Raw genomic sequence first — 27,722 nt, 5'->3', positions numbered from 1 at the left:
TATTCACACCCGCAGTTCTCCAGGGTTTTATTGGTTAAACCCCACTAATTGATTCTCTGAAATAGCATCAAGACTTCGTATAGTATTTTATGCCAAGGCTGTGCTTTACAGCAATGTACTAACCATACTATTTGAGATGGAGTTACTGGCATTTTAATCTTAAAAACATTGGTTGCAGTGTGGATACCAGTTACTCCTGAGGAACCGAGACAAGAGACCCTTTCAGTGACTTTCATTCAAGAACTGTTAACCCATTTAAAAGGAAGAACAAAGGAGTTTATCTGGCGATTGCCTCCTGGGATCATCACCCATGCCAGTGTCACGCACGGCATCCTGCATCCTTGTCTATTGCTGCTGTTGCTTTTCATCAGACAGGACAAAAATACTAGATATTTGCAAGAATTTCAGAGAAAATATTTACTGAGACTTGGCAAAATCAAGTGCATATAGATCAAGAGACTCTTGGAAAAATTCAACAACTCAAAGACTCTGTCATTTGGATTGGAAAACAATGACAAGACTTGCACTAGCCTTTCCTCCTACATTACTATATTATTACTGAATACTGTGTAACTAAGGCTCCTTATACTGATACTGATATCAAGTGGTCTCCTGTTAAAAATCATTTGTTAGGATCAGACCCCTTTCATGTTCTGCTCCATTGCGTTCTGTATCCAAACTAGTTACAAGGCCACTCTATACACAGATCTGGCACCTACAGTTGTTCAGGTTGACACAAAATCAATGGAATCTAATGTCCATAAGGGTAGGGGCCTTTGTTGACTGGCACGTGGCAGGCACTCAAATACCTGTTGAATAAATGAGTTAAATGAAAATGACAAAGATCAACCAGAAATGTTCTGTGCTTAGATGTTTCAGTAAAGACAGGAAGACTGGTACTGCCTCTTGTAACAATTACCTTTTGAAACCTGGAATTAGCATTGCTACTATGCTTCATTAAGGATGTCTTACATATTTCCAAAAATATATTTATTTTTAAAAACAAATATCAGATAAGTTTTACAGAGTCAAATTTTCTAGAGACAAACCAGAGTTCAGATTCCAGCTTAGAGTGAAAATTGAACGTCAGTAATTTCGTGCAGAATGTATTCTCTCTGCATTCGGCTTGATGTAAGCACTCAATTCTCTAAATCTGGTTTGTACATCTGCCATCATTTTATTTCATTCCAGGGCTCTGGCATGCAAGAGAATCCATGTCTACAATTCAAGACTTTGAAACTGAGATGTGCGACTGCTGGGCTTGGGTTGGGGTTTATAACCAATTCGATCATTAATCATTTGTTCCCGGGTCTTGGGATCACTGCTGAGCCCAATGGCTCCTTCGCCATCACTGGTTCCTACAACATCCGCATCTTCCTTCTGTTTCTTACGGGTCTGCAAGTATAAAAATGTTAGGATTTAAGACAATATTTTTTCAATTAGCAATGTTTTATTTGTCACCTACCAGGTACTAGGCAGGCATGGGGTAAATGATGGAGTTAGGATCTAATGGACAATAAGTTGAAATCCTGTTTAAAATACTTATGGTAGTGGGGGACACACCAAGGACTGTGTGAATATATGCCACTGTCAACATGATCCACACTGGGTTGTTTTTTGTTGTTGTTGTTTTTGCGGATCTGGGGATGGAACCCAGGGGCATTCGACCTCTGAGCTACATCCCCTGTCCTTTTTTTTTTTTTTTTTTTTTTTTGGTGGTACTGGGGATGGAACCCAGGGGCCTTTTACCTCCGGGCTACACTCCCAGACCTATTTTATATTTTATTTGGAAACAGGGTCTCTTAAGCCAGCTGAGGCTGTCTTTGAACCTGCGAGATCCTCCTGTCTCAGCCTCCCAAGCATGGGGATTACAAGTGTGCGCCACCACGCCCGGCACCTGCCCTATTTTTTATTCTTAATTTGAAACCGGGTCTCACCAAGTTGTGCCACCATGCCCAGCACCTGCCCTACTTTTTATTCTTAATTTGAAACCAGGTCTCACTAAGTTGCAGGGGGCCTCACTAAGTAGCTAAGGCTGTCTGCGAACCGCAATCCTCCTGTCTCAGCCTCCTAAATACTGGAATTACAAGCGTGCGCCACCACACCTGGCTCACACCATGTTTTATTTGTTGTTGTTTTTGTGGTACTGGGGATGGAACCCAGGGGCCTTCTACCTCCAAGTTACACTCCCAGACCCATTTTATATTTTTATTTGGAAACAGGGTCTCACTAAGGTGCCGAGAGGCTCACTAAGTGGCTGAGGCTGGCTTCAAACCCGCGTGATCCTCCTGTCTCAGCCTCCCAAGTACTAGGATTACAAGCGTGCGCCACCACGCCTAGCCTATGATCTACATTATGATGTGAGACTATAATGCACCAATAAAATTAAGTAAATAAATAAAATTCCAAAAATAAATAAATAAATAAGAGCGATACAGGAATGTGGTAAGAAGAGACACATCACTCTTGTTCCAAGATATCACAATCTAACAGATAAACAAGGGCACAGACTCTTATAACAGAGGGCGATCAAGTCTGTGGCAGAGGGAAGCCCACAGTGTCAGACATGGAGAGGAGGTGGAGAGTGGGAAGTGTGGTAGGGGAGGGTCAGAAAAGAAAGCTGCAGCTGGAGAGACACATGAGAGCAGAGAAGGGGTAACAATGGGCGTGCCAGCAAATGTACTATTCAAGAGAACACATGGGAAAATAACATGACTGGTAAAACAATGATCACCAACTCTAGGATACCACTAGTCGCACCAGAAAGCTTTATGCTAGTTTATCATTTTGGTTCTTTTTTTGGGGGAGGGGGGTACTGGGGATGGAACCAAAGGGCTTCCAGGCTACACTCCCAGACCTATTTTATTTTTTATTTGGAATCAGGGTCTCACAAAGCAGCTGAGGCTTGTCTCGGCCTCCCAAGTACTGGGATTACAAGCATGACACCACACCCAGCAAAAAAATTCCTTTATTTTTCTATTCCTGGTACCATCACAATTTACCAGGCAATATACCTGATATAAGGAAAAGAAAAAGAAAGTGCTACAACAGATACAAGACCTTAATTGGCACTACCCTGCACCAACTCACAGCTATACTTGTTGCAAACTGGCTATAACCATCTTGAGCAAGGATTTCCTGTTTCAGCCAGGCGTGGTGGCACAGGCTTGTAATCCCAGTACTTGGGAGGCTGAAACAGGAGGATCCGGGTTCACAGCCAGACTCAGCTAGTAAATGAGGCCCTCCACAACTTAATGAGATCCTGTTTCAAAATAAAGAACAAAATAAATCGGGCTGGGGGGTACAGCTTAAAGGTCAAATGTCCCTGGGTTCCATCCCTAGCACCACAAAATAAATAATTAATTAATTAATTAATTTCCTGTTTAAACTGAAGTGACCTTTCTGATTATGGATCATTCTTCTTTTTGGTAGCAGGTTTTTACAGTTCCTTTAATGCATTTGGGATGACAGTCTCAAAGTAACCTGCAGTTTTCCTGACAATTCCCTGTCTTGTTAGAACAGAAGCCCTTTCCTGCTGTTTAGAGCCCCCTGCTACCATACCCACCACCACAGGGACTTGCCCGAGCTTCCTCTACCAAAAGTGCCCCCCCGCTTCATGGGTTCAGAATTTGGCCCCTGTTTTCCACTCTAATGGAAAGTCAACATAGTTCCCATCACCATAGTTCCCCCTGCCAAAATTTCCTCCACATAACTGTCACATCCTCTACTACTTTGCTTTCCATATCCTGGTCCCCCACCATCACCACAGTCCCCTCTATTACTATAACCAGCACCAGCTCCAAACCCATTACAGTCACCACCACCCCCACAACTACCTGTGCTCCACCACCCCCACCATCACATCCCCACCCACCAAAGTATCCACTATGGCCAAAATTACTTCCAGCACCTCTAAGGATTCCTCCACAACTCATAAAGTTGCCAGATCTGTCTCCATGACCTATTTGTGATCCCGTGGACTGCATTTCTTGTTTGAAAGGGCCTTTTCTGGGCTGGGGGTGTAACTCACTAGTAGAACACTTAGCATGTAAAAGGCCCTTGGTTCAACCCCCTGCACCAAAAAATGGGGGGGGGGGGGGGCTTCGTTACTTCACAGTTACGTCCATTAATAGTGTACAATTTTGAGCAATTTTGTCAACTGTATTGTGATCAACAAAAGTTACAAAAGCAGCCAGGTGTCATGATGCGCGCTTGAAATTCCAGTCTCCGCCTCCTGAGGAATGCAGGCTAGCGGCCAGCCTCAGCAACTTAGGCCCTCAACAACTTAGTGAGACCCTGTTTCCAAAAAAAAAAAAAAAAAAAGAGTTACAAAAAGGCTCCAGGTGCAGTGGTATACATCTGTAATCCCAGTACTTGGAAGGCTGAGATAGGATCTTAAAAAGTTAAAAAAAAACAAAAAAAAAGAGCTGGGCATGGTGGTACACGCCTGTAATCCCAGTACTGATTACAGGACTCATTACTGGCTGAAACAGGAGGGTCGCAGGTTTGAGGTCAGCCTTGACAACTTAAGCAAGCCCCTGTTTAAGAATAAAAAATAAAAAGGCCTGAGGGTATAGCTCAGAGGTAGAATACCCCTGTGTTCAACACCCAGTACACACAAAAAAGTGAAAAATGATGATTCTTAGAGAATACTAAAGTTTGCTGGGACGAAGAAATTTATGTTGTCAGTCTTAATAGAAAACATATACAATACATAGTAAAGCCAACCCTGTTCTTGGATACATACAAGATATACTGTCTTCTGCCATACAATACAAAATATCTACTAGGACAACAATTGAAGATAGACTCGTGCCTTCCTCTAAAACAGACTGCACAGATGAATGTACTTTTCTTGTCTTTAAGCAGCATAGGAAAACAAACAATTACAACAAGTAATAGTACCTATGAGAGAAATCAGGAAGGGACAGAAATGCCTGACTTTAACCCAGCTCAGGGCAAGACGGAGCTGAGTCAAAAGATGAGGTGTCAGCCTGATGAAGGGAGAGGGCATTTCAGAGAAAGGAATACAGTGTGCATAGGCACTGAGATTAAAGATAACTGGCAGCAGGAGGTAAAAGTGGAGAGATGAGCAAGGACCAGGGCTTCATACGCCACACTAAGGAACTTTAGCCTGAAGGCTACTAAGGAAATTAAGGCTAGGCAGGGTGGTACAGGCCTAAGGATTGCAGGTTTGAGGCCAGCCTGGAAAACTCAATTCCACCCTCATAGCAAGAACCTATTTCAAAATAAAAAAAAAAAAAGGGCTAGGGCTATACCTCAGAGGAAGAATGCCCCTGGGTTCAATCCCCAGTACCACAAAGAAAAACTTAAGTCTTTTTAATAGACATCTAATACAGTATAGAAAAGTCACACTAAAGATTAAATATCTGAGCTGAGTGTGGTGGTGCACGCTTGTAATCCCAGCATTTGAAAGGCTGAGACAGGAGGATCATGGTTCACAGACAGCCTTAGCTACTTAGTGAGGCCCTTTGCAACTCAGCGAGACCTTTTTAAAAAAAAAAAAAAAAATTGGGTTGGGGTGTGTAGCTTGGGAAGTAGAATGTCCTTGGGTTCCATCCCCAGTACAGGAAAAATAAAAGTAAAAGATTATATACTGAGCCAGGCATGGTGGCACACGATTATAATCCTAGTAGGTGGGAGGCTGACAGGAGGATGGCAGGTTTGAGAACAGCCTTAGCAACTTAGCAAGATCCTGTTTCAAAATAAAAAATAAATAAAATTGGGCTGGAAGTGTAGCTTGGAGGTAAAATGCCCCTGGGTTTGATTCCTAGTAATGGATACACACGCGTGCGTGCGCACACACACATATTGAGCTCCTACTATGTGTTAGATGTTGGGAATTCACTGGTAAAGAAGACTGAAATGATTTCTTCAATTGGGGTTCCTAATGTTAAATGATCTTACAATAAGCAAGCAAAAATTACAAGCTATAATAAATTCTATTAAATAATATGGCGCTGTGTGAGAGCCTAATGAATGAAGGCCGTATGGACAGGAATGATACGCTTGGCTTGGACAGGGTCAAATGAGGCCTCTCGGCCCAAGGAGGTGACATTTTAACTAAGACTGGAAGGGAAGGGAAGCAGTCCCTGTGCAAAGGTCCATGAAAGGCAAGAAACCAGTGTGGCCACGGAGGTGCAGAGTGGCCTGCTGTGGAACAGGAGACGAGCTCAATACAGAACCTTGGAGGCTAGGGGAAGGAATTAAGACTTTATGCCAAGTGCGGGAAACCACCGAGGAGCTTTAAACAGTGGAAAGGTGTGTTCTGAAAAGATTTTAGAGACCATTCAAGATACCTGATAGAGAGCAGACTGATAGGAGAAAATGAGAGTCGGAAGTCTAGGAAGCTACTAAAATTGTACGGGGAGAGATGGTCACTCGTAGGGCTGTAACAGTGAGATGAAAAGGTACAGGTAGATTCCAGATTTCTAGAATCAAAGGCTTATTGACTGACTATAGAGGGTGAGGACTCAGGAAGGACTGCTAGGTTTCTGGCATGAGTAAATGGACAGACACTGAGGGGGGTGATTGGTTTGAGGGAGAAATCAAGAGTTTTTGTTAGCTGGGCACAGTGGCACATGCCTATAAACCCAGTACTTGGGAAGCTGAAACAGAAGGATCGCAGGTGGAAGGTCAGCCTCAGCAACGCAGCAAAGACCCTGTTTCCAAACAAAAAATAAAATAGGGCTGAGGGTATAATTGGGAGGTAAAATATCCCTGGGTTCAATACCTAGCATCACACATACACACACACACACAAACACACACACACACACACACACACACACACACACACACACACACACCAGAGGGTTTGTTTTCCTTTTAGTTAACCTGTAAGGTGTACCAGGCTGAGGAATGACCTCCACAGATATCAGGTCTTATTTTCTGAAATTAAAAATGTTACCTTACATAAAATTAAAAAAAAAAACCCTCTGCAGATGTGACTAGATTAAGGATCTTGAAATGAGACGGCTGTCCCAGATTACCCAGCTAAATCCTAAGAGTAATCATTATATAGTCTTATAAAGGGAGGCGGAAAAATTCCTGCACAGAAATGGGCAATGTAACCAGGGAGGCAAGACTGTACGGCTGTGGCCACCATCAAGGATGGCCAGCGGTCACTAGAAGACAGAAGAGCCACGGCAGGGATCCTCCGAGAGCCTCCGGAGGGAGCAGGGCCCTGCTGACACCTTGACCTCAGCCCGCAGGTACCAATTTCAGATTTGTGCCCTTCAGAATTGTGGAAGAACATGTTTTTGTTGTTTTAGGCCATCAAGTTTGTGGGTCTGGGGATGGAACCCAGAGGCATTTGACCTCCGAGCTACACCCCCTGCCCTATTTTTTATTCTTTATTTTGAAACAGGGTTTCATTAAGTTGCAGAGAGCCTCACTAAGTAGCTGAGGCTGTCCTCAAACCGCAATCCTCCCGTCTCAGCCTCCCAAATGCTGGGTTTACAAGCATGCGCCACCACTCCCGGCTTTAAGTATTTCTTAAGGGTGTGAAAACTGTACTCTACCTCCAGGTCCTTTCGAATGGTCTCAAACTCTTCAATGTCATCAAGCTTTAGCTCCAGGCGCGTTGGTTTCCGTCTCAGCATGTTGAAATCAACACTAAGAGCCAAACCTGGTGAACTATCAGCTGTTCAAAATGAGAGAGAAAGAAAACTGCAGGTAATAAGTCTCCGTCCCAAACACAAGTTCAGTTTGCAAGCATATCCAATGGATGGAAGTATATAAAAACCTCATTTAGATCCACAAGTAGACATCTTTAATTGTATATTAATTTTTTAAATTCTTTTTTATTTTATTTTATTTTTTGCGGGTCTGGGGATGAAACCCAGGGGCATTCGACCTCCAAGCTACACCCCTAGCCCTATTTTTTCTTCTTTATTTTGAAACAGGGTCTCACTAAGTTGCAGAGGGTCTCACTAAGTAGCTGAGGCTATCCACGAACCGTGATCCTCCAGTCTCAGCCTCCAGAATGCAAGGGATTACAAGTGTGCGCCACCACGCCTGGCTTGTCTATTAATTTTTACTATATGATGGAGATCCACAATTCTTAAATTCCAAAACAATCTTTCTGAAAGAACTTAAAACAGTAAACTGGAGCTGTGGTGGTCGTACATGCTTGTAATCCCAGTACTTGGAAGGCTGAGACAGAAGGATTGCAGGTTTGCAGCCAGCCTCATCTACTTGAGGACCTCCACAATTTAGTGAGATCCTGTTTCAAAACAAAAAATATAATAGGGGGTGTAGCTCACAGGTAAAATGCCTCTGAATTCAACCTGCACTACCACGACCAAAAAAAGTAAATAAAAACCAACAGGCTGCCCATGAAACAGAATTCCAGCAATAATCACTTTAATCTTAGTGTTTCAGTCACAGTCAAGGAAATATGCTAGCTAAAAGTAAAGCTAGCCATATGCATTGGCATGTGCTTGTTGTTTCAGTTTTTCAAGAGCATTACTAATCGGGCATGGTGGTGCATGGGAAGCTAAAACGGGAGGATCACAGGTTCAAAATCAGCCTCAGTTGCTAGGCGTGGTGGCACACGCTTGTAATCCCAGTACTTGGGAGGCTGAGACAGGAGGATCGCAGGTTTTCAGCCAGCCTCAGCTACTTATGAGGTCCTCTGCAACTTAGCGAGACCCTGTTTCAAAATCAAGAATAAAAAATCAGGCTGAGGTTGGGGCTCTGAAGTAGAGTGCCCCTGGATTCATTCCCTAGTACCACTAAAAAAAAAAAAAAAAAAAAAAAAAGTATGGGGTGGGTAACTCAGGGGTAGGGAGGGGGAAGTTTGAGGCTACCTTATGGAACATAGCAAAACTGTGTCTCAAAATAAGTAAAATAAAGTTGCCTATTACATCTTAATTCAGTATTGTTAGAGGAGGAGTGGACAAACTATTAAACTAATCTACATGAGAGTCATCAGAGATCCCAGACACTCACGGATGCTAACGTCAGTTTACTAAATATCCTGGGAACTGTGAACTCACCAATCCACACGTTTATCCTCAGACTCTAGCAAGGTCTTTATGGATAAGTCATTCATTAAACTCTTCTCACACTCCAGATACACAATTAAAAAGACACAGTCACAATCTGTGGGGAAGACAGAGAAAGAAACAGAAAATTGCAATATAGTGTAATAAGAATTTTTTTAATTTTTTATTTTTTGGTGGTACTGGGGTTTCTGGAAACCCTTCTACCTCCGGGCTACACTCCCAGACCTATTTTTATATTTTTATTTGGAAACAGGGTCTCTTAAGCCAGTGCGGCTGGCTTCGAACCTGCGCAATCCTCCTGTCTTGCCTCCCAAGCGCGGGGATTACAAGCGTGCGCCACCACGCCGGGCTAGTGTAATAAGAATTCTGATGAAGGTAATACAATAGCATCACACAAGCACCCACCTGATCCAGTGGATGGATGGCAGGGACGGCGGCAAGGCTTCTCATGGGAAACAATGCCGTGGCTGACTGTGAAGAGCAGGTAAAGAGACAAGAGTGCAGAGGCTGAAGAAAGCACTCCACAAGGCAACAACTGTGTTAGCAAACACCCTGCTTTTGAGAAAACAAAACACTCCTCTAGCCGAGTTTAACAACTGTTGGAAACATCATCTGTATAATCGCCACAACATCCAGTAAAGTATATCTATAATAAGCACTTGATAAACGTTTGAATAAAATGAGCGATCCATGCCGGGCATGGTGGCGCACACTTGTAATCCCAGCATTCGGGAGGCTGAGACAGGAGGATCGCGGTTCACGGACAGCCTCAGCTACTTAGTGAGGCCCTTTGCAACTCAGTGAGACCCTGTTTCAAAATAAAGAATAAAAAATAGGGCTAGGGGTATAGCTTGGAGGTAGAATGCCCCCTGGGTTCAATCCCCAATACTGCACACACACACAAAAAAAAGCAATCCAAATAAAGTAAAATTAACTTTTCTTAAGCACTCTGTGAGGACTTTTTTTTATTCCTATTCTTTATATTCTTATTTAACACAAAAATCTGGTGAAGCTGCCAAAATTATCCCAATTTTACAGATACAGAAGTTGAAGCAAGCTGTTCAGTTTGGCTAATAATGTCAGCCTCGTATAAAAAAAATACATATAAACGTCAGTGTGGTGAGGATTAAGTGATGATGATGTAAATAAAAAGTCAAAGTATGTAAAGATAGAAAATATTGTTGTATGTTGCTGGGCGTGGTGGCACACACTTGTAATCCTAGTACTTGAGAGGCTGAGACAGGCGGATTGCAGGTTCACCACCAGCCTCAGCTACTTAGTGAGGCCGTCTGCAATTTAGTGAGACTCTGTTTCAAAATAAAGAGTTAAAAAAAAAAAACAGGGTTGGGGGTGTAGCTCCGAGGTAGAATGCTCCTGGGTTCCATCCCTAGTACTGCAGGGGGGGAAAAAAGTTGTCATACGTATCTAAGATGAAAAAAGGGATTGTGAAGTATACAAAAGAAATATTTCCTTCTCCCATGAGACTTAGGTGATACTATCAACACAAAATAATGACACATGACATTTCAAATTGCTTTATACTAAACCAGATACTAACTTCTACCAGATCCAATGGAGACAAATGGTATATGAACCCAAATCTCCAAAGAGGAATTACGGAGGGAGGATACTTAAAAAGAGGAAATAACAGCTGAATGTGTTAACTTTATTCAAAGTGTAAAAACCTCATCACGAGCCAGGCCTGGTGGCGCACGCTTGTAATCCCCGCGCTTGGGAGGCTGAGACAGGAGGATCGGGCAGGTTAAAAGCCAGCCTCAGCTACTTAGTGAGGCTCTCAGCAACTTAGTGAGACCCTGTTTCCAAATAAAATATAAAATAGGTCTGGGAGTATAGCCTGGAGATAGAAAGCCTCTTGGTTCTACCCCCAGTACCACAAAATAAATAAATAAATAAATAAATAAATAAATAAATAAATAAAACCTCATCACGAGGAGGCAATATAGGGTAAGGGTTAAAAGTTCTGGCTCTGGAAGCAAAGTCAGAAGTTCTAATCCCACTAAATTACGGATCCTGACGATTAAATCGCTTCTTTCACTGGACCTTTGTTTCTGTCTGTTGTTATATGAGCTAAATGCTGTAATAAAGTGTAAGCTCCGAGAACATAACTTGGCACTCAGTAAACGCTCAAAACATACAGCTATAATTGCTATTCTTCTAGGGGGTTGGGGAGGGAATCTGTCCAGCTAGGCAAACATGAATATCTTGAGACCCCACCCCTGGAGGCTCTTGTTCTTCTCTGCTGCCCCAGCAACTAGCAGAGCACAGGCCACTAGAGCTACACGCAGTTTACCGGAGGCCTTCCCATGTATCGTCTCACTCTCTCCTATACAAAGAATAGGCTGCAAACAAAAAGGCAAAATCAACAAAGAAATCAGGTCGAAGCTCCTCCGACAGCCCTTTATTTCATTCTGGCGCTAGAGGGCTCTTCCAGCTAAACTCGACTTGAGGCCCAAATCCATCGAGAATTCTCCCAGCTCCGAGGAGCCCCAGGGAGGACTTCCGGACAGCTCTCCCCTCCCAGCTCAGGGGCTAAACTCACAGCCTGGGGCGAGGGTATGGATGACAGCATAGCCCCCGGCTCCACGACCATGAAAAGTCTCCCGTAGGCCCGGGGATCCTCGGTTCGCTCCAGAGCTCAGCTCCAAGCCGCGCAGCCCCGCGCACCTACCTCTTGTCAAGCCTCAGCCCCTTTCCGGAACCTCGACTCCCACCAAGAATCTAGCTCCAAGTCAATTGAACTACGCTTCCCAGGATGCTCTGCGCCTGCCCTCCCGCAAAACCTCGTATCCCGCGAGCTTTGCCCCACGGACCACGCCCCTCCACGTGAACAGAATCTTGCAACTACGACTCCCGTCATGCCCCGCGCCTCCCTTGGCGCGGCGTGCGTCCCTGACCTACTTCCGGCCGGTGACTTAATTCCGCTTTGCTGGGCGCGCGGTAGACGGTGTGAAACCTACAGCGCGGCTTTTGCTGGGGTTTTCGCGGCTCGGGAGCCCAGCATGGCTTCTTCACGAGCCTCTTCCACGGTACAGAGCTCGGGGTCTCGGCTCACTCAGGCAGGGGGCGCGGAGAGGGTTGGAGTCCCTGCGGGAAGGGGCCGTTAGGGAGCGGGTTAAGGTGGTGGAGGGCAGAGAAGGAAGGCTGCCGGACTCTGGTGTCCTAAAGAGCTCCGCAGCGTTTTCCTGGTCCCTAAGCGCTTTCCTGTGCTGTGGCTGTCTTGCATCTCTCCCATTACGGCCTCGACTGGTTTACAAATGGTACCCTGAGTATCCTGCCCAAGAGTTATGTCCTCGAATTTTAATGAGGCCTCCTGATTTCTAATCTAATAACTCATGTCTGAAAACGTTTGAAACGTATAAATGTTGTTGACCCTTAATGCGCTTGTTATTTCCGTTATCCTTGGTATTTTTCCAGTAATGAGCAATAAACCCTGGAAGCATCATAAAACCGATTGCATTACCCCCCAAAATGAAGTAAACATGTTCCAAGGCAGGTCTTTGATAGAAAAACTACCAAGACAGATTAACTTTTTTTTTTAATTAACCTAGTTCCTATTTGCCAAACTTGAGTCAGACTGAAGCTCCTCGCCCCCCACCCCACCCTTACAAATAAGTGAAGAATGTCTTGAGTATCCGGATTGAATAGGATTGAAGCTATGGTTGAGCTTCATCCTTTGAGGAAACCCTCAAAGGTAGATTTCAGAGATTTTAAGTTTTAGGTTAATCCAGGTCTTTGACTTAACAGGCAACCAAAACTAAAGCATCTGATGACTTAGTTGCTCCTCTTGTGAAGAAACCACACATCTATTATGGAAGTTTGGAAGAAAAGGAGAGAGAACGTCTGGCCAAAGGAGAATCTGGGATTTTGGGGAAAGAAGGACTTAAAGCAGGAATTGAAGCAGGAAATATTAATATAACCTCTGGTAAGATGCAGATTGCAAGTCCATTACCTCTGATGCCCTCGTTTTCTTTTTTTTACACATCTTTATTAGTGCGTTGCAATTATACATCATGGCGAGGTTTAACATGATACAAACAGGCCGGGCGTGGTGGCACACGCTTGTAACCCTAGCATTTGGGAGGCTGAGACAGGAGGATTGAGGTCTGCAGACAGCCTCAGCTACTTATTGAGACCCTTTGCATCTCACACCCTATTTCACAAAATAGGAGTCAGGCATGGTGGCGGACACTTGTAATCCCAGCATTCAGGAGGCTGAGACCAGAGGATGGTAGTTCGCTGAGAGCCTCAGCTACTTAGGCCTTCCACAACTTAGAGCCTGTTTCAAAATAAAGAATAAAAAATAGGGCAGGAGGTGTACCTCAGATGTCAAATGCCCCTGGGTTCCATCCCCAGTACTGCAATAAATAAATAAATAAATAAATAAATAAATAAATAAATAAATAAAGCAAGCCAGCCAGCCAGCCAGCCAGCCAGGTGTGTAGCTTGGAGGTAGAATGCCCCTGAGTTCCAGCCCCAATACTGCAAAAAAGAAAAAAAAACTGATACAAACATACATGCATACAACTCTTGGTATATTTCTTCCCACATTCCCTCTTCCTCCCTCCCTGTATATGTCAGTGAAATTGGTAGTAATACCTTCTTATAGTGCCATAATACTTCAGCTGTTTTCCTTCCTCATTCCTTTTCCCTTTCCCTAGCTCCCTCCCCAGTTCCCTTCCACTATCCTACAGGTCTTTCTCCACATCATCCTTTCCTTCTTTTTTTTTTTTTTTTTTTTTTTTTTTTGATACTGGGGATTATACCCAGGGGCATTCTACCTCTGAGCTACACTCCTAGCCCTATTTTTATTCTTTATTCTTGCAACAGGGTCTCACTAAGTAGCTGAGGGTAGCTGCCAACCTGTGATCCTCCTGTCTCAGTCTCCCAAGTACTGGGATTACAAACATGTGCTATCACACCTAGACGTCTTCATATCATTTAAAGTCCCTTTAGCCTGGTGTGGTGGCACACGCTTGTAATTCCTAGCACTTGGGAGGCCGAGACAAGAGAATCATGCAGGTTAGAAGCCAGCCTCTGCTACTTAGTGAGACCCTGTTTCAAATAAAATATAAAAATAGGTCTGGGGGTGTAGCCCGGAGGTAGAAGGCCCCTGGGTTACACCCCCATTACTATAAAAGATAAATAAATAAATAAAGTCCCTTTACGTCTCCTATTTTTCCTCCAGCTTCCAAATGTGAGAGAAAACAGAACTCGTGACTGGCTGATAGCACTTAGCATAATATTCTCTAGTTCTGTCCATTTTTCTGCAAATGGTGATACTCCAGTTCTCTAATGAATACTTTCTCAAACTTAGATAGCACTAGTTCTGTAATGTTAAATGCATTTGTTTTTTGTTTGGTTGGTTGTCTTTTGTTTTTGTTTTTTCTTTGTGGTACTGGGGTTGGAACCTAGGAGCACTCTACATCTCAGCTACACCCCCCAACCTGTTGGGGTTTTTTTGTGTGTTTTTTTGTGGTACCGGGGATGGAACCCAGGGGGGTGCTACCTCTGAGCTACACCCCCAGCCCTATTTTTTATTCTTTATTTTGAAAGAGTCTCACTCAGTTCCAAAGGGCCTTACTAAGTAGTGTCTGAGGCTATCCATGAGCTGCGATCCTCCTGTCTCAGCCTCCCAAATGCTGGGATTGAAAGCATGCACCACCACAACCGGCTTTATTCCTTTATTTTGAAACAAGGTCTCACTAAGTTCCTGAGGCTGACCACAAACCTTGATCCTCCTGTCTTAGCCTCCCAAATACTAGGATCATGGCATGCGCCACTGTACCTGGCTATATTTTTATTTTTATTTTCCAATCTCACCTCAGCATTGTGTTTATGTATAGGTATAAGGTTGCCAAATGAAACAAGAGGAGGCTTGAACCTTTTTCCTGCTTTGAAAGCTGTGTCGGTTACGTTTATGTGTTTGGCATAATTTAGTAAACTGAAAATAGTGAACTATATCAATGAAGTGTATTTAACACTGCATTAAGTGATCTGGGGATTGTGCTGATGTTGCCTGTTCTTTTTGTAGGAGAAGTATTCGAAATTGAAGAGCACATCAGCGAGCGCCAGGCAGAAGTATTGGCTGAATTTGAGAGAAGGAAGCGAGCCCGGCAGATCAATGTTTCCACAGATGACTCAGAGGTCAAGGCTTGCCTTAGAGCCTTGGGGGAACCCATCACACTTTTCGGAGAGGGCCCTGCTGAAAGAAGAGAAAGGTACCTTTTCTAAAAATTTGCTCTTGCCTTTATTAACCATGGGTTCTAGCTGAAACTATCATACAATGTTTCCGTCAGCATCAACATACCTTAAGTTGTGTTTATGTACTCTAGCATATAATATGAGTCTTAAGCCAGTTTTCACTCCAGTACTAATTTTCCTTTGTGGAATTTAAAGAGTGATAACATACTCCTTTCCTGCCCCAGAGTGAAGTTGTGAGTTGGATAAACATTGGTTTTAGAGCTTTGAAAATTTAGAAGTCAAATGCATTCCATGCAAGTGACATAAATCACAGTGGTGCGTTTTGGGGGTGTAATTGGACTGTGCACTGTGCTCTAGTAAAGCTCCTCTTGTGATTTTAAGGTTGCAGAGTATCTTTGTGATGGCTACTCATAAGCAAGTAGGAGTACCCTCTTGACTTTGTCTATAGGAGGCCATCTTTCCCCGGGCTTCTTGGAAAGATGGTTTATATGTACTCTTAAGGTCCTTCAACCCATTGCAAATTGAGTGACCCATACCACTTGGAAGTTGCTGTATATTAAGGTCACCATCTTTTCTAATATTTTTCTTTTTCTTTTTTTCTTTTTGGTTATACTGGGGATTGAACCAAGAGAAATTCTACCTTCAAACTACACCCTCAGCTTCTTTTTTTTTTTTTTTTTTAAACAGTCTCATTACTTGCTGGGCTGTCCTCAAATCTGCAGTTCTCCTGTTTCAGCCTAGGAAAGTACTGGGAATGTAGGTGTACACCACCACATCTGGCTTTTAACTCACCTTTTCTAAGAAGAGCCTAAGTATAAGCCACCACTCTCTTTGAAACACTCCCTTTCCTTTATTCTGATAAGACCAATTTTTTTTCCCTCCTATCTCTAGTTCATTCTCTTTCTCTAAGCTTCCTTTCCCTAACTACATTGTGGCATCAATGGAAATTTGGCTGTCGACACAGACCAGAGGCTGACACAGGAGGATTGCAAGTTTGAGGACAGCCTCAGAAAGTCCTTGTGAGACCTTGTTTCCAAATAATACTCTGAGAGAGGATAATTGCTTGTAGTTAGATTTAGGGAGTCTTCAAATAAAGACAATTGAGTTAAAAAAAAAAAAAAAAGCTGAAAGTTTAAAGTCTGCTCACTTGACTTTTGGAGAAGGTTGCTAGATGTACTTTCCCCTTACCTGTGGTTTTGCTTTTTGTGGTTTTAGTCATCCATGGTCATGAACTGTTCTGAAAATAATAAATGGAGAATTCCAGAAATAAGTTGAACCTAGGCATGGTGACACATGCCTGTAAATTTATTACTTAGGAGGCTAAGACAAGAGGATTATAAGTTCAAGGACAGACTCAAAAAGAAAATAGGGCTGGGGTGTAGAATGTCCCTGGGTTCAATCTCCAGTACCACAAAAAAAAAAAGATGATGAAATTTTTTTACTGTCATACTTCATACCACCCAAGAGCTGTCTGTCCCTTTGTCCTGCATATACAGATTGTATACACTGTCTACTCATTGGTATGTGCAGTACAAGATATTTTAAGAGAAAATGCTACTTTCACATAACTTTTTTTAATTGTTATAATTGTTCTACTTTATTATTGTTCATCTCTTATTTCTTTTTTTCTTTTCTTTTTTTTTTTTTTTTTTTGGTACTGGGGATGGAATCCAAGGGCATTCAACCTCCGAGCTACACCCCTAGCCCTATTTTTTATTCTTTATTTGGAAACGGGGTCTAACCGAGTTGCAAAGAGCCTCACTAAGTAGCTGAGGCTGGCTGTGAACTATGATCCTCCTGTCTCAGCCTCCCGAATGCTGAGATTACAAGCGTGCGCCACCACACCAGCTCTTAACTCTGCCTAATTCATAAATTAAACTTCATTATTATGAGTATATAATATATTATATTATAAGTATAAACTTCATTATTATAAGTGTGAATAGGAAAAACCCCATATATCTAGGGTTTGGTACTCTGATTGAGACATTCACTAGGGTCTTTCTTCTTTTTCTTTTATTGATACATTGTAATTACGCATCATGATGAGGTTCAAAGCCATACAGAGGAACATGCACACAAGTCTTTGTGTTTCCCTTCCCCTACATAATAATAGTGAGGTTGGCGGTGACCCTTTGTACATGGGCTCAGCATCATTTGAACTGTTTCTTCACTGGGCATCTTGAAACATTTCTCTACAGACAGTGGGCAAAAATACAGAATACCATACTTTTTTTTTTTTTTTCAGTACTGGCGATTGAACCTACGGGCATTTACCTCTGAGCTACACCCCCAGCCCCTGTTTCTTATTCTTCATTTTGAAACAGGGTCTCACTAAGTTGTGGAGGGCGTCACTAAGTAGCTGAGGCTGGCCACGAAACGCAATCCTCCTGTCTCAGTCTCCCAAGTACTGGGATTACAAGCATGGGCCACCACATCCGGCTTGACTACCATACTTTCTAACAGTCTTATCTTAGCCATGTTTATATTCTGATCTTTTCTTACTACAGGTTAAGAAATATCCTCTCAGTAGTTGGTACTGATGCCTTAAAAAAGACCAAAAAAGATGATGACAAATCAAAGAAGTCCAAAGAAGAGGTAAAGCATGTCTTTGGTTTTCCTAAAGGCTCCGTCTTTTAGTAATGAATGTTACCAGTAGCTATTCTTGTGTGAGTATCAATGGAGCTGAGTGAATTTTCTATTCAGGAAAGAACTATAGCATAATTTGTGAGTTTAATGAGAAACCAGAAATCATTTAATAAGACATCACAGAAAGACATACAGTAGGACATGCCTGACTTCAGTACATATGCCTCACTTCACCCTATTACTGAGCTGATCCACCTTGTGTGTGGGTGGTACAGTAAAGAACTGACAGCTGTGGGAGGGGCAGGCATGCTTTAGACTTGACATATCTGCTCTTAATTTGCCTTTCAGTATCATCAAACTTGGTACCATGAAGGGCCAAACAGCTTAAAAGTGGCAAGACTATGGATAGCTAATTATTCACTGCCTAGGTAAGCAGTCTCTATAGGAGTAAAAAGACATATTTTTTCTTGTACTTTTTTTTCTTGTTTCCTCCCAAGCAATGAGGGTTGACTTTATGATGATGGTGGTTGTTACAGGAAACTGAGTGGTAGAGACATATCTTGGTGACCACCTTTTGATTCTGATTATAATGTCGTTTCTGTGTCACAGAGCAATGAAGCGCTTGGAAGAGGCCCGTCTCCATAAAGAGATTCCTGAGACAACTAGGACCTCCCAGGTGCAAGAGCTACACAAATCTCTCCGGGTCAGTGGGCACTGAGATTTTTTTATCTTATATTTTAGATTGCCCGCCTGGGAGGAAATAAGGGCAGCTATGATTATCCCTCCTGCAGGAGCTACTAAGATAGAGGAGGTGCCATCAGTATGGTGGCAGGACCCTGCTGTGCTTAATGCTCCCGGAGAAACCACAGGTTCTAGTCTCGACTTCTCCCTGTTAACTGTCACAGCTGGGCTTCAGATGCTACCCCATTTCAGCTGACACTGAAGCTAGCTTTCTAAGACCGGGAAACTGCTGGAGTTCAGGATGAGCCTTGATTCCATTCATTCATCGGCATAGGTGTCTCCTGTACAAAAGCGTCATGGGGAGTAGCCCACTAATGATTGCCATTTGTCTTTTCTTTCCTTTAAGTCTTTGAATAATTTCTGCAGTCAGATTGGGGATGATCGGCCTATCTCCTACTGTCACTTTAGTCCCAATTCCAAAATGCTGGCTACAGCTTGTTGGTAAGTTCCATTTTACAGTGACATCTTCCTAAATGGGGGACAGGTTCAGAAAAAAATAGCATTTGTCTTAGAAGTAGATGTTTTTCAAGATCACACCAAACTGTAGATACCAGGGGCTACCCAATGACTGATTCCGCATAATCTTCATTTAGTGCTTCTTACTGTTAACCCCAGCCCCAGAGATCTAGGACACGTAGCAAACCGTCATATTCTTAGCACTAGTGTTTTAGAGCAGGTCATATGGTGAATTTATACACGAGGTGGCGTCCACACCTTAGCATAGTGTTAAGTTCTGTTATGTACCTAACACACTTCATCCCTGTAAGCTTCAGTGTTCTTATCTGTAAAGTGGGATGAGATAGCCTTGGCCAAGCATTTTGTCTTGATAGTGGCAGGTATATGGTGAAGACTGTGCTGATTATTGGTTTTATCTTTGTTTATGGTACTTTTTTAATTGGTTAATGGATGGGTTGGTGTGTGGTTTGGTTGGTTGGTTTTTTTGTTTGTTTTTTACTGTGCTAGAGATTAAACCCAAGGCCTCACATACTGTACCACTGAGCTATACCCCAGCCCTATTTTGTTTTGTTGTGGCTCTCTAGCAAGAGAGGAACCATATTGAATGCACACTGAAGTTGAGACTGTAATTCAGGAGAAAGCCAAGGAAATACAAATTATCTAATCTACCTCATAGTTCTGTTATAAAGACCCTTTGAGGTAATACATGCAAAAGTAATTGCTGAGAAATTTTCTAAGGTAGAAAGCCTTTTTTAAAATGTTTGGATACTAACTGGATGTGGTTGGTGCACCCCTTTACTCCCAGTACTTGGGAGGTTGAGACTTGAGGGCCACAGGTTCCGGGCCAGATTCAGTAGTTTAGGCCGTTTGAAAAGGGGGGGGGGGGTAGAGAAGTAGTTGAGAGGTAGAATGGCCCTGGTGGGTTCAGTCCCCAGTACCACAAGGGGGAGTGGGATTTTCCTCTTGAGAACTTTGGCAAATGCTGTTTGTCTTTAAGATAGTATTCTTATCTGGCCACGGTGGCACGTACTCCTAATCCCAGCACTTGGGAGACTGAGACAGGAGGATTACAGGTTTGCTGCCAGCCTCAGCTACTTAGTGAGGCCCTGTTACAAAATTAAAAAATAAAAATAGGACTGAGGGTGTAGCTCAGAGTTAGGACCCTCCCCACCCCAGGTTCAATCCCTAGCATGAAAAAAAAGGATAGTATTAACAAATAGCTTCATTTATCCTGTGTTCCCTCACAAATCGATCCAAAAATGAAGAAGACTAGCACCTTGCACTGTATTATTCATATTCCAGTAGAGGCCTCTTGAAGGTACCTGGCTGTAGCTCTCTGTATAATGCTTCAGATTGTAAGCCTTTTTCTGTCTGCCATTGTAAAGTGTATAGGAGGTGGAAAGAGATTGTCCTTTAGTAATGTTACCAAGGTACCTTTTCCTTCCCAGAGCAATCCTGGCTGAGATGCTTTCCTTTGTGTTTGATAGGAGTGGGCTTTGCAAGCTCTGGTCTGTTCCCGACTGCAGCCTTCTTCACACTCTTCGAGGTAAGTTAGACTCTTGTTTCTATCTCAGTCTTTTTCCCAGTGCGAATTCTTTTAAGCAGTAGAGCTAACTCACACTTGGACCTAGTGCTCATAGCATTGATTGTTTTGTTTCTTTTTGTTTTTGTGGTACTAGGGATTGTACCAGGGGCATTCTGCCTCAGCTATATTCCCAGCCCTATTTTATTTATTTATTTATTTTTTTAATTTTGAAACAAGGTCTTACAAAGTTGTGGATGGCCTCTTTTAGTTGCTGCGGCTGGCTGCAAACCTGTGATCTTGTCTTGTCCTCCCAACTAATGGGATCATAGGTGTGCACCACCACACCCAGCTGCATTGTTTGTTGATTAATTTGATGCGGTCTAGTTTTCTGTGGCCTCAAGACCAGAATATAATTCATACCCTTAGAGCTGTTTTCTTAATCTAGTCACACTCCAGCATTTTATAATCTCTAAACTAAAAAAAAAAACAAAAAACAGTCTTTGTGTCTTGCTTTTTTTTATGCAACTTATGTACTTGTTTAAAATAGTTCTTGTGTATATTTTTGCTTACTTTTTTGTGATACTGTGTATTAAACCCACAGGTGTTCTACCTTTGAGGTTCATACCCCTTTTTTTTTTTTTTATTGAAATAGGGTTTCACTGGGTAGCTGAGAGTCTCACAAAATTGCCAAGGCTGATCTTGAGCTGGTGATCCTCCTGTGTCCACCTCCCTAGTACCGAGATTATAAGCATAATCTCACCAGGCCTTTCTAAAATAGTTAAATAATTGCTTTAATACTCTGTATGTTTACACATGTTTCCATATATACTTACCCATATTACTCATCATAGTCCATGTTCTGCATGTAGGTTATAAAGGCGTCAGAATGCTTTTACTTTCATCTTTTATACTTCTTTAGGCCATAACACAAATGTGGGAGCAATTGTATTCCACCCCAAGTCTACTGTCTCATTGGACCAAAAAGATGTCAACCTAGCCTCGTGTGCTGCCGATGGTTCTGTGAAACTTTGGAGTCTTGACAGGTGAGTGTTGCTGTTTTGTAGTCCATACCACGTCCCTTAAGTAGATCAATGACTGGTTGGCCTTCAAGACTTTAGAGTTAAAAATCTGGCATTTAACTCCAGAGATGCTCTAGGAGTCAAGGGGACTTAATATGAAACAGAATGGAAGATTTCTTTCTCAGACCCTTTCTCACCAGGGGATTGTGCTGGGTTTTTCTTACTCATTCCTGTGAGCCTCAGTTTTAGCCTGTAGCATAGTGGCTACTGTTTCCTGGCTGTAGTTATACTGGGAAGATCCAGCCTACCTCCTACACGGTAGGTGAACGTTGGAGAAATGCCTGGTTAGGTAGATGGACTGGAGATAGTAGTCTAGGTATCCTGTTGGTGCTGAGCACACAGCAACAGGGGAGAGGGCGGCAGATCCTGTCTGGCAGTATTGCCAAGGAAATGGTATCTCCTCCCACTGCCATTCATCCTTTACCTGCTATATGTTTTCCAACTTAAATTGGTTTTTGTTTTTTGATGTGGTTATTTTATTAGTCCCTCCCAAATTGTGGAGGTACCTTATTGGCTAATGACATCTGAATTTGATTGGTTCATTTCTTCCTTTAGAAAAGCACAGAAAGGTTTTCATTCCAGAATTTTGTGTGTGTGTGTGGGGGGGGGGGTTGCTGGAGTTCCTGGAAGCCCTTCTATCTCCAAGCTACACTCCCAGACCTATTTTATACTTTTTTATTTTTGGAAACAGGGTCTCTTAAGCCAGCGTGTCTGGCTTCGAACCTGTGTGATTCTCCTGTCTCCGCTTCCCAAGCGTGGGGATTACAAGTGTGCGCCACCATACCTAGCTACCCAGAATTTTTTGAAGAGCTAATTAGTGACCCTGTCTCTACCCGATAGCGTTTCACCCACATGCACCGCAAGTTTCGGTTGGGTTGGTAGTGCTTAGCACTGTTTATTCCCCTGGGCCTGCCATTAGTTCTGTGTGTACGTTGACAAAGCTCCCTTTCTAATTGCCTTCTTTAGGGTGTATGCTTATTTCCTTTCAGTGGTGTTTCAGATCTTTCTGTGGTTGCTGGGTAGCAGAATTTAAAGACTGTCAAAAAGAAGCCAGCATTCTCTACTTAGGAGTTACTTTTTCTATTTGGATTCTTTTTTTGGAGGGGGGGGGTGTTGGGGGTGGAACCCAGGGGTTTTTCTACTTCTGGGCTATACCCCCAGACCTATTTTATACTTTATTTGGAAACAGGGTCTCACTAAGTTACTGAGAGCCTCACTCTGGCTTCAAACTTGTGTGATCCTCCTATCTTAGTGTGCCACCACACCCAGCTCCATTTGGATTCTTGAACAGGATAAGGTTTGAGGAAGATTTCTCTAACTCACTTATACCAAAACTATTTGATACAAAAGTATGTTTTTGTTTTGTTTTAGAATCCAAACAGGACTTTGGTGTTTGATCAACTTTGATGTAAGATCAACCATTTTGCTTGATCTTATTTTTCAATACTACTAAATGGTGTAACATTTAAAAATTCATTAAAGCTGGGTGTGGTGGCGCATGCTTGTAATCCCAGCATTTGGGAGGCTGAGACAGAAGGATCGCAGTTTGTAGCCAGCCTCAGCTACTTAGTGAGACCCTGTTTCGAAATAAAGAATAAAAAATAGGGCTGGGAGAGTGTCACTCGAAAGTAGAATGCCCCTGAGTTCCATCCCCATTAATTAACACAAAATTGTGGTGTAGTGTTGTTTGCCCAAGCTTGCTTGTTCTGTTTTTTTTTTTTTTTTTTTTTTTTTTTTTTGGTGGTTCTGGGGATGGAACCCAGGTGTATTCTACCTCTGAGCTACACCGCAGCCATATATTATTTTATTTTATTAAATTTGGAAACAGGGTCTCACTAAGTTGCTGAAGCTGGTTGTGAACCTCCTGTCTCAGCCTCTCAAGTATTGGATTACAACCATGAGTCGCCATGCCTGACTCCTAAAGATTTTGTTGTTGTTGTTGTTTGACAGTACTAGGGATTGAACCCTAGAGACATTCTACCTCAGAGCTTTTTTTTTTTTTTTTTTTGTGGTACTGGAGTTCCTGGAAGCCCTTCTACCTCCGGGCTACACTCCCAGACCTATTTTATATTTTTGAAACGGTCTCTTAGGCCAGCGCGGCTTTGAACCTGCGCGATCCTCCTGTCTCCGCCTCCCAAGCGCGGGGATTACAAGCGTGCGCCACCACGCCCAGCCTATTTTTTATTTTGAAACAGTGTCTCACTAAGTAGCTGAGGCTGTGATCTTCCTGTCTTAGCCCCCAAGTACTAGGATCATAAGCGTCCACACCTGGTGTACATGTGGTATACTGGGGATTGAACACAGGGAGATTCTGCCGCCTAGGTACACTACCAGCCTTTTTAAATTTTTGTTGTTGGCCGGGCGTGGTGGCGCACGCTTGTAATCCCCGCGCTTGGGAGGCAGAGACAGGAGGATCGCGCAGGTTCGAAGCCAGCCGCACACACTGTCTTATGAGACCCTGTTTCCAAATAAAAAAGTATAAAAAATAGGTCTGGGAGTGTAGCCCGGAGGTAGAAGGGCTTCCAGGAACCCCAGTACCACCAAAAAAAAAAAAAAATTTGTTGTTGTTTTGAAACAGGGTCTTGTTAGGTTGCTCAGAATCCCAGATCTTTTAAAACCTTGGGAAATGGCTTATTGTTAGCCCTAACCCTAACATTTTAACAAATTATAGTTAAAATTTAACCCCTCAAATTGTATAGAATAGGTGTCTCTGCACAACAGTAAATCAGTGAACATTTACATGGCTATAAAACTGTTTACCTGTATGTTTGGTTCTCTTCCAGTGATGAGCCAGTGGCAGATATTGAAGGCCATACAGTGCGTGTGGCCCGAGTGATGTGGCATCCATCAGGACGCTTCCTGGGTACCACCTGGTAAGCCATCCCATTGTAGTCCTGTTCCTACAGTTGTGTAGCATGCTTAACCCTTCTTAGTTACATGCCAGATAAATTTTTGAAACAAATTTCAGGTAGAATTTTCTTGAGCTACACCCCTCAGCCCTATTTTATTCCTTATTTTGAAAGAGGGTCTCACTAAGTTGTGGAAGGCCTCAAGTAGCTGAGGTGGCTGTGAACCTGTCATCCTCCTATCTCAGCCTCCTAAGTACTAGGATTACAAGTACGTGCCACCACACCCAGTCCCATAATAGAGGCTCTTGATGAATGGATGGACGTAATGAAATGAGTGAAGGAGAAAGGAAAGCATCTTTGCGCTGCCTTTCTTACGGAATTTTGTTCTTTGGTGTGGATTTGCAGCACGTCTGTGGTTTCCCAGTTAGTACCTAAGACAAATAGTTGCTGATGCATTGTTTATGCCAGAAAGGAATTTCTTATAAATATGATTGAAGGACCAGTTTCAAAGGCTTAAGTTAAACTAAGGTCATGTTGGTGCACTCCTATATCCTAGTATGTGGGAGGCTGAGACAGAAGGATCACAGGTTCGAGGCCAGCCTAAACAATTTAGCAAGACTGTTAGAGTGAGACCCTGCTTCAAAATAAGAAAAATGTCTGGGGGTGTAACTCAGAGGTAGAATGCCCTTGGGTTTAATCCCTAGTACCACAAAAACAAAAAAGTTAACCCACAGTAATTTATAGTACCATACATGATACACGCTGTAGAAACAAAATATTTTTTTCTTAAGTTATGACCGTTCATGGCGCTTATGGGATTTGGAGGCTCAAGAAGAGATCCTGCATCAGGAAGGCCACAGCATGGGTGTGTATGACATTGCCTTCCATCAAGATGGCTCTTTGGCTGGCACTGGGTAAGGCTTCTTCCACAGAGTCAGGGGCAGCTCAGTAGTCTCACCTCTTACGTATGCCTGCTTCCACAAAGAACTGGATTCAGAACAATTCATTTGTATATCATTTATTTTATCAGGGGACTGGATGCGTTTGGTCGAGTTTGGGACCTGCGCACAGGACGATGTATCATGTTCCTAGAAGGCCACCTGAAGGAAATCTATGGAATTAATTTCTCTCCCAATGGGTAAGTAGGCTCACTGAGTGAGGGTGCAGAGGGCTCTTGGTAGGTCAGGCTGCTCTTTCTAACTTGCGAACTGCACCTGATCCACAGCTACCACATTGCAACTGGCAGTGGTGACAACACCTGCAAAGTGTGGGACCTTCGACAGCGGCGCTGCATCTACACCATCCCTGCCCACCAGAACTTAGTGACTGGGGTCAAGTTTGAACGTAAGCTCTTCTCCTGTCTGGGGTTTACTCATCACACAGGTTGATAGAATGCCGGCCACACTTGAGCTTGACTTGGGAGTGGAACAGGAGAGAATTTACCCTTGTTTGAAGGAGCAAGTTATAATTTCTTTCCTTCTGCCATACCCCATACCCCTGGACAGAGCTGAGGCAGAGATGCTTCTTGTTGCCAGGAAATGAGGCCTTCCATCAGTGCTTCACCTCACTCTTTCCTCCATGGACGTCCTAACCACAGGATCCTTAATAGTACTGTGACACAGTTCTACCAGGAAAGAGCCAAAAGACCTTAATATTCCTTCACAGTCTGCCTATAGTTCTCTTTCCTATATTCCTAATAGGAATAAAGATCAATATATATCAATAATATATCAGCAGATTAGAGATTCCTACTAGAAATACAGAATATAGATATGTTAGCCGGGTGTGGTGGCGCACGCTTGTAATCCTAGTATTCAGGAGGCTGAGATGGGAGGATCCTGGTTCATGGATAGCCTCAGCTACTTAGCCCCTCTGCAACTTGGTGAAACTCTGTTTCAAAATAAAGAATACAGCCGGGCGTGGTGGCACTGGGTGGCAGAGACAGAAGGGTCTCACAGGTTCGAAGCAGCCACGCTGGCTTAAGAGACCCTGTTTCCAAATAAAAAGAAAAAGTGTAAAATAGGTCTGGGAGTGTAGCCCAGAGGTAGAAGGGTTTACAGGAACCCCAGTACCACCAAAAAATGAATAAATAAAAAGAAAAGGAGGGAGGGAGGGAGGGAAGAAGGAAGGAAGGAAGGAAGGAAGGAAGGAAGGAAGGAAGGAAGGAAGGAAGGAAGGAAAACAGGGCAGGGGGTATAGCTCAGAGGTCAAATGCCCCTGGGTTCCATCTCCAGACCCACAAAAAATGCATAGATATAGATATGTTGAATTTTTCTAAATGTAGAAATGCTCCCCCCCCCTTTTTTTTTTTCTTCTCCAAAATTGTATTGCTTTTCTTGAGCTCTTCTGAATCTTTTCTTCTGTAGCTATCAATGGATACGTCTTGCTCACTGGCGCCTATGATAACACAGCCAAGATCTGGACCCACCCAGGCTGGTCCCCACTGAAGACTCTGGCTGGCCACGAAGGCAAGGTGATGGGCCTGGACATTTCTTCCGATGGTCAGCTCATAGCCACGTGCTCATACGATAGGACCTTCAAGCTCTGGATGGCTGAATAGACAAGCATGGATGAAGCGCTCTGTCCCAAGCTCTCCCTCAGGGCCATTGTTCTCAAAAGGAAAGAGCTGCTGTTTTGTTCATCATGTTTTCTGCCAATCACCATGTGTAGACCCTCAGTAGAATTGGGTTTTCACACCAGCCCCACTCCCAAGCAGGCAGCCCAGTCCTTGGGTGATGGTGAGTCCCTTTCATAGTTGAAATTTTAATTCTCATCCTCAAGCCCTGCCATGAACTGTGTAGACTTTTTTTTATTAATCTTCAGTTGAATGCCTTCCCACCTCCTTCACAGCACTCAGGATTGTGACTGTTCTTTGCATTTTTTATTCTTGAAACTTGACTTTTCATACCATGGTACATGCTTCAGGACTGCATTTGATCCAGCGAGCAAGATGGCCGAACGGTGTCCCAGGACACGGAGGAGGCACGTCTTCCCACAGAATGATTGCACAGTGCCTGACGGCCGAGCTCCAGGCGATGCAGCAGACCGCAGCTCTGCTGGTGGCGGTGCAGTAGAGATTTGACCTCTTCCTGTGGAGGTCACCTGGAATGCTACCTTCATCAGGAAACTCAGAACTGAACATTTGCCTTGTCAGCAAGTGTTTTTCATTTTGCTTTGAAGCCTGCCATCCTTCGTGTTACCCTAAACGCAAGGCCATTGTGTCAGGATT

General features: G+C 43.2%; 2 protein-coding genes across 3 annotated transcripts; one reads left to right on the top strand and one right to left on the bottom strand.

Moving 5' to 3' along the window:
- Positions 1 to 1,218: 1,218 nt before the first annotated feature.
- On the bottom strand, positions 1,219 to 9,100 carry CDC26 (cell division cycle 26; the record flags this gene model as incomplete). Its single annotated transcript, XM_080708909.1, has 3 exons — positions 9,024 to 9,100; positions 7,545 to 7,666; positions 1,219 to 1,395 (listed from the first exon to the last, which is right to left on the bottom strand). The coding sequence occupies exons 2-3, from the start codon at positions 7,623 to 7,625 to the stop codon at positions 1,219 to 1,221; spliced, it is 258 nt and encodes an 85-aa protein (XP_080565035.1). The 5' UTR covers positions 7,626 to 7,666; positions 9,024 to 9,100.
- Positions 9,101 to 12,052: 2,952 nt separating this feature from the next.
- Positions 12,053 to 27,053, top strand: PRPF4 (pre-mRNA splicing tri-snRNP complex factor PRPF4; the record flags this gene model as incomplete). Of its 2 annotated transcripts, none has more annotated exons than XM_080708796.1 (14): positions 12,053 to 12,079; positions 12,798 to 12,975; positions 15,085 to 15,271; positions 17,765 to 17,852; positions 18,192 to 18,271; positions 18,453 to 18,546; positions 18,931 to 19,025; positions 20,528 to 20,586; positions 21,485 to 21,608; positions 24,428 to 24,517; positions 25,285 to 25,407; positions 25,524 to 25,631; positions 25,719 to 25,837; positions 26,860 to 27,053. In XM_080708796.1, the coding sequence occupies 14 exons, from the start codon at positions 12,053 to 12,055 to the stop codon at positions 27,051 to 27,053; spliced, it is 1,566 nt and encodes a 521-aa protein (XP_080564922.1). The 2 variants fall into 2 exon arrangements, with proteins under 2 accessions (XP_080564922.1, XP_080564921.1); XM_080708795.1 differs by having other exon boundaries at positions 12,053 to 12,109.
- Between the last annotated feature and the right edge of the window lie 669 nt (positions 27,054 to 27,722).

The sequence above is a fragment of the Muscardinus avellanarius genome (assembly GCF_963383645.1).
Source record: "Muscardinus avellanarius genome assembly, chromosome: 13".
In the NCBI taxonomy this organism is placed as follows: domain Eukaryota; kingdom Metazoa; phylum Chordata; class Mammalia; order Rodentia; family Gliridae; genus Muscardinus; species Muscardinus avellanarius.
The sequence above is the reverse complement of the archived record's forward strand: the minus strand, read 5'-3'. Positions and strand labels throughout refer to the sequence as shown.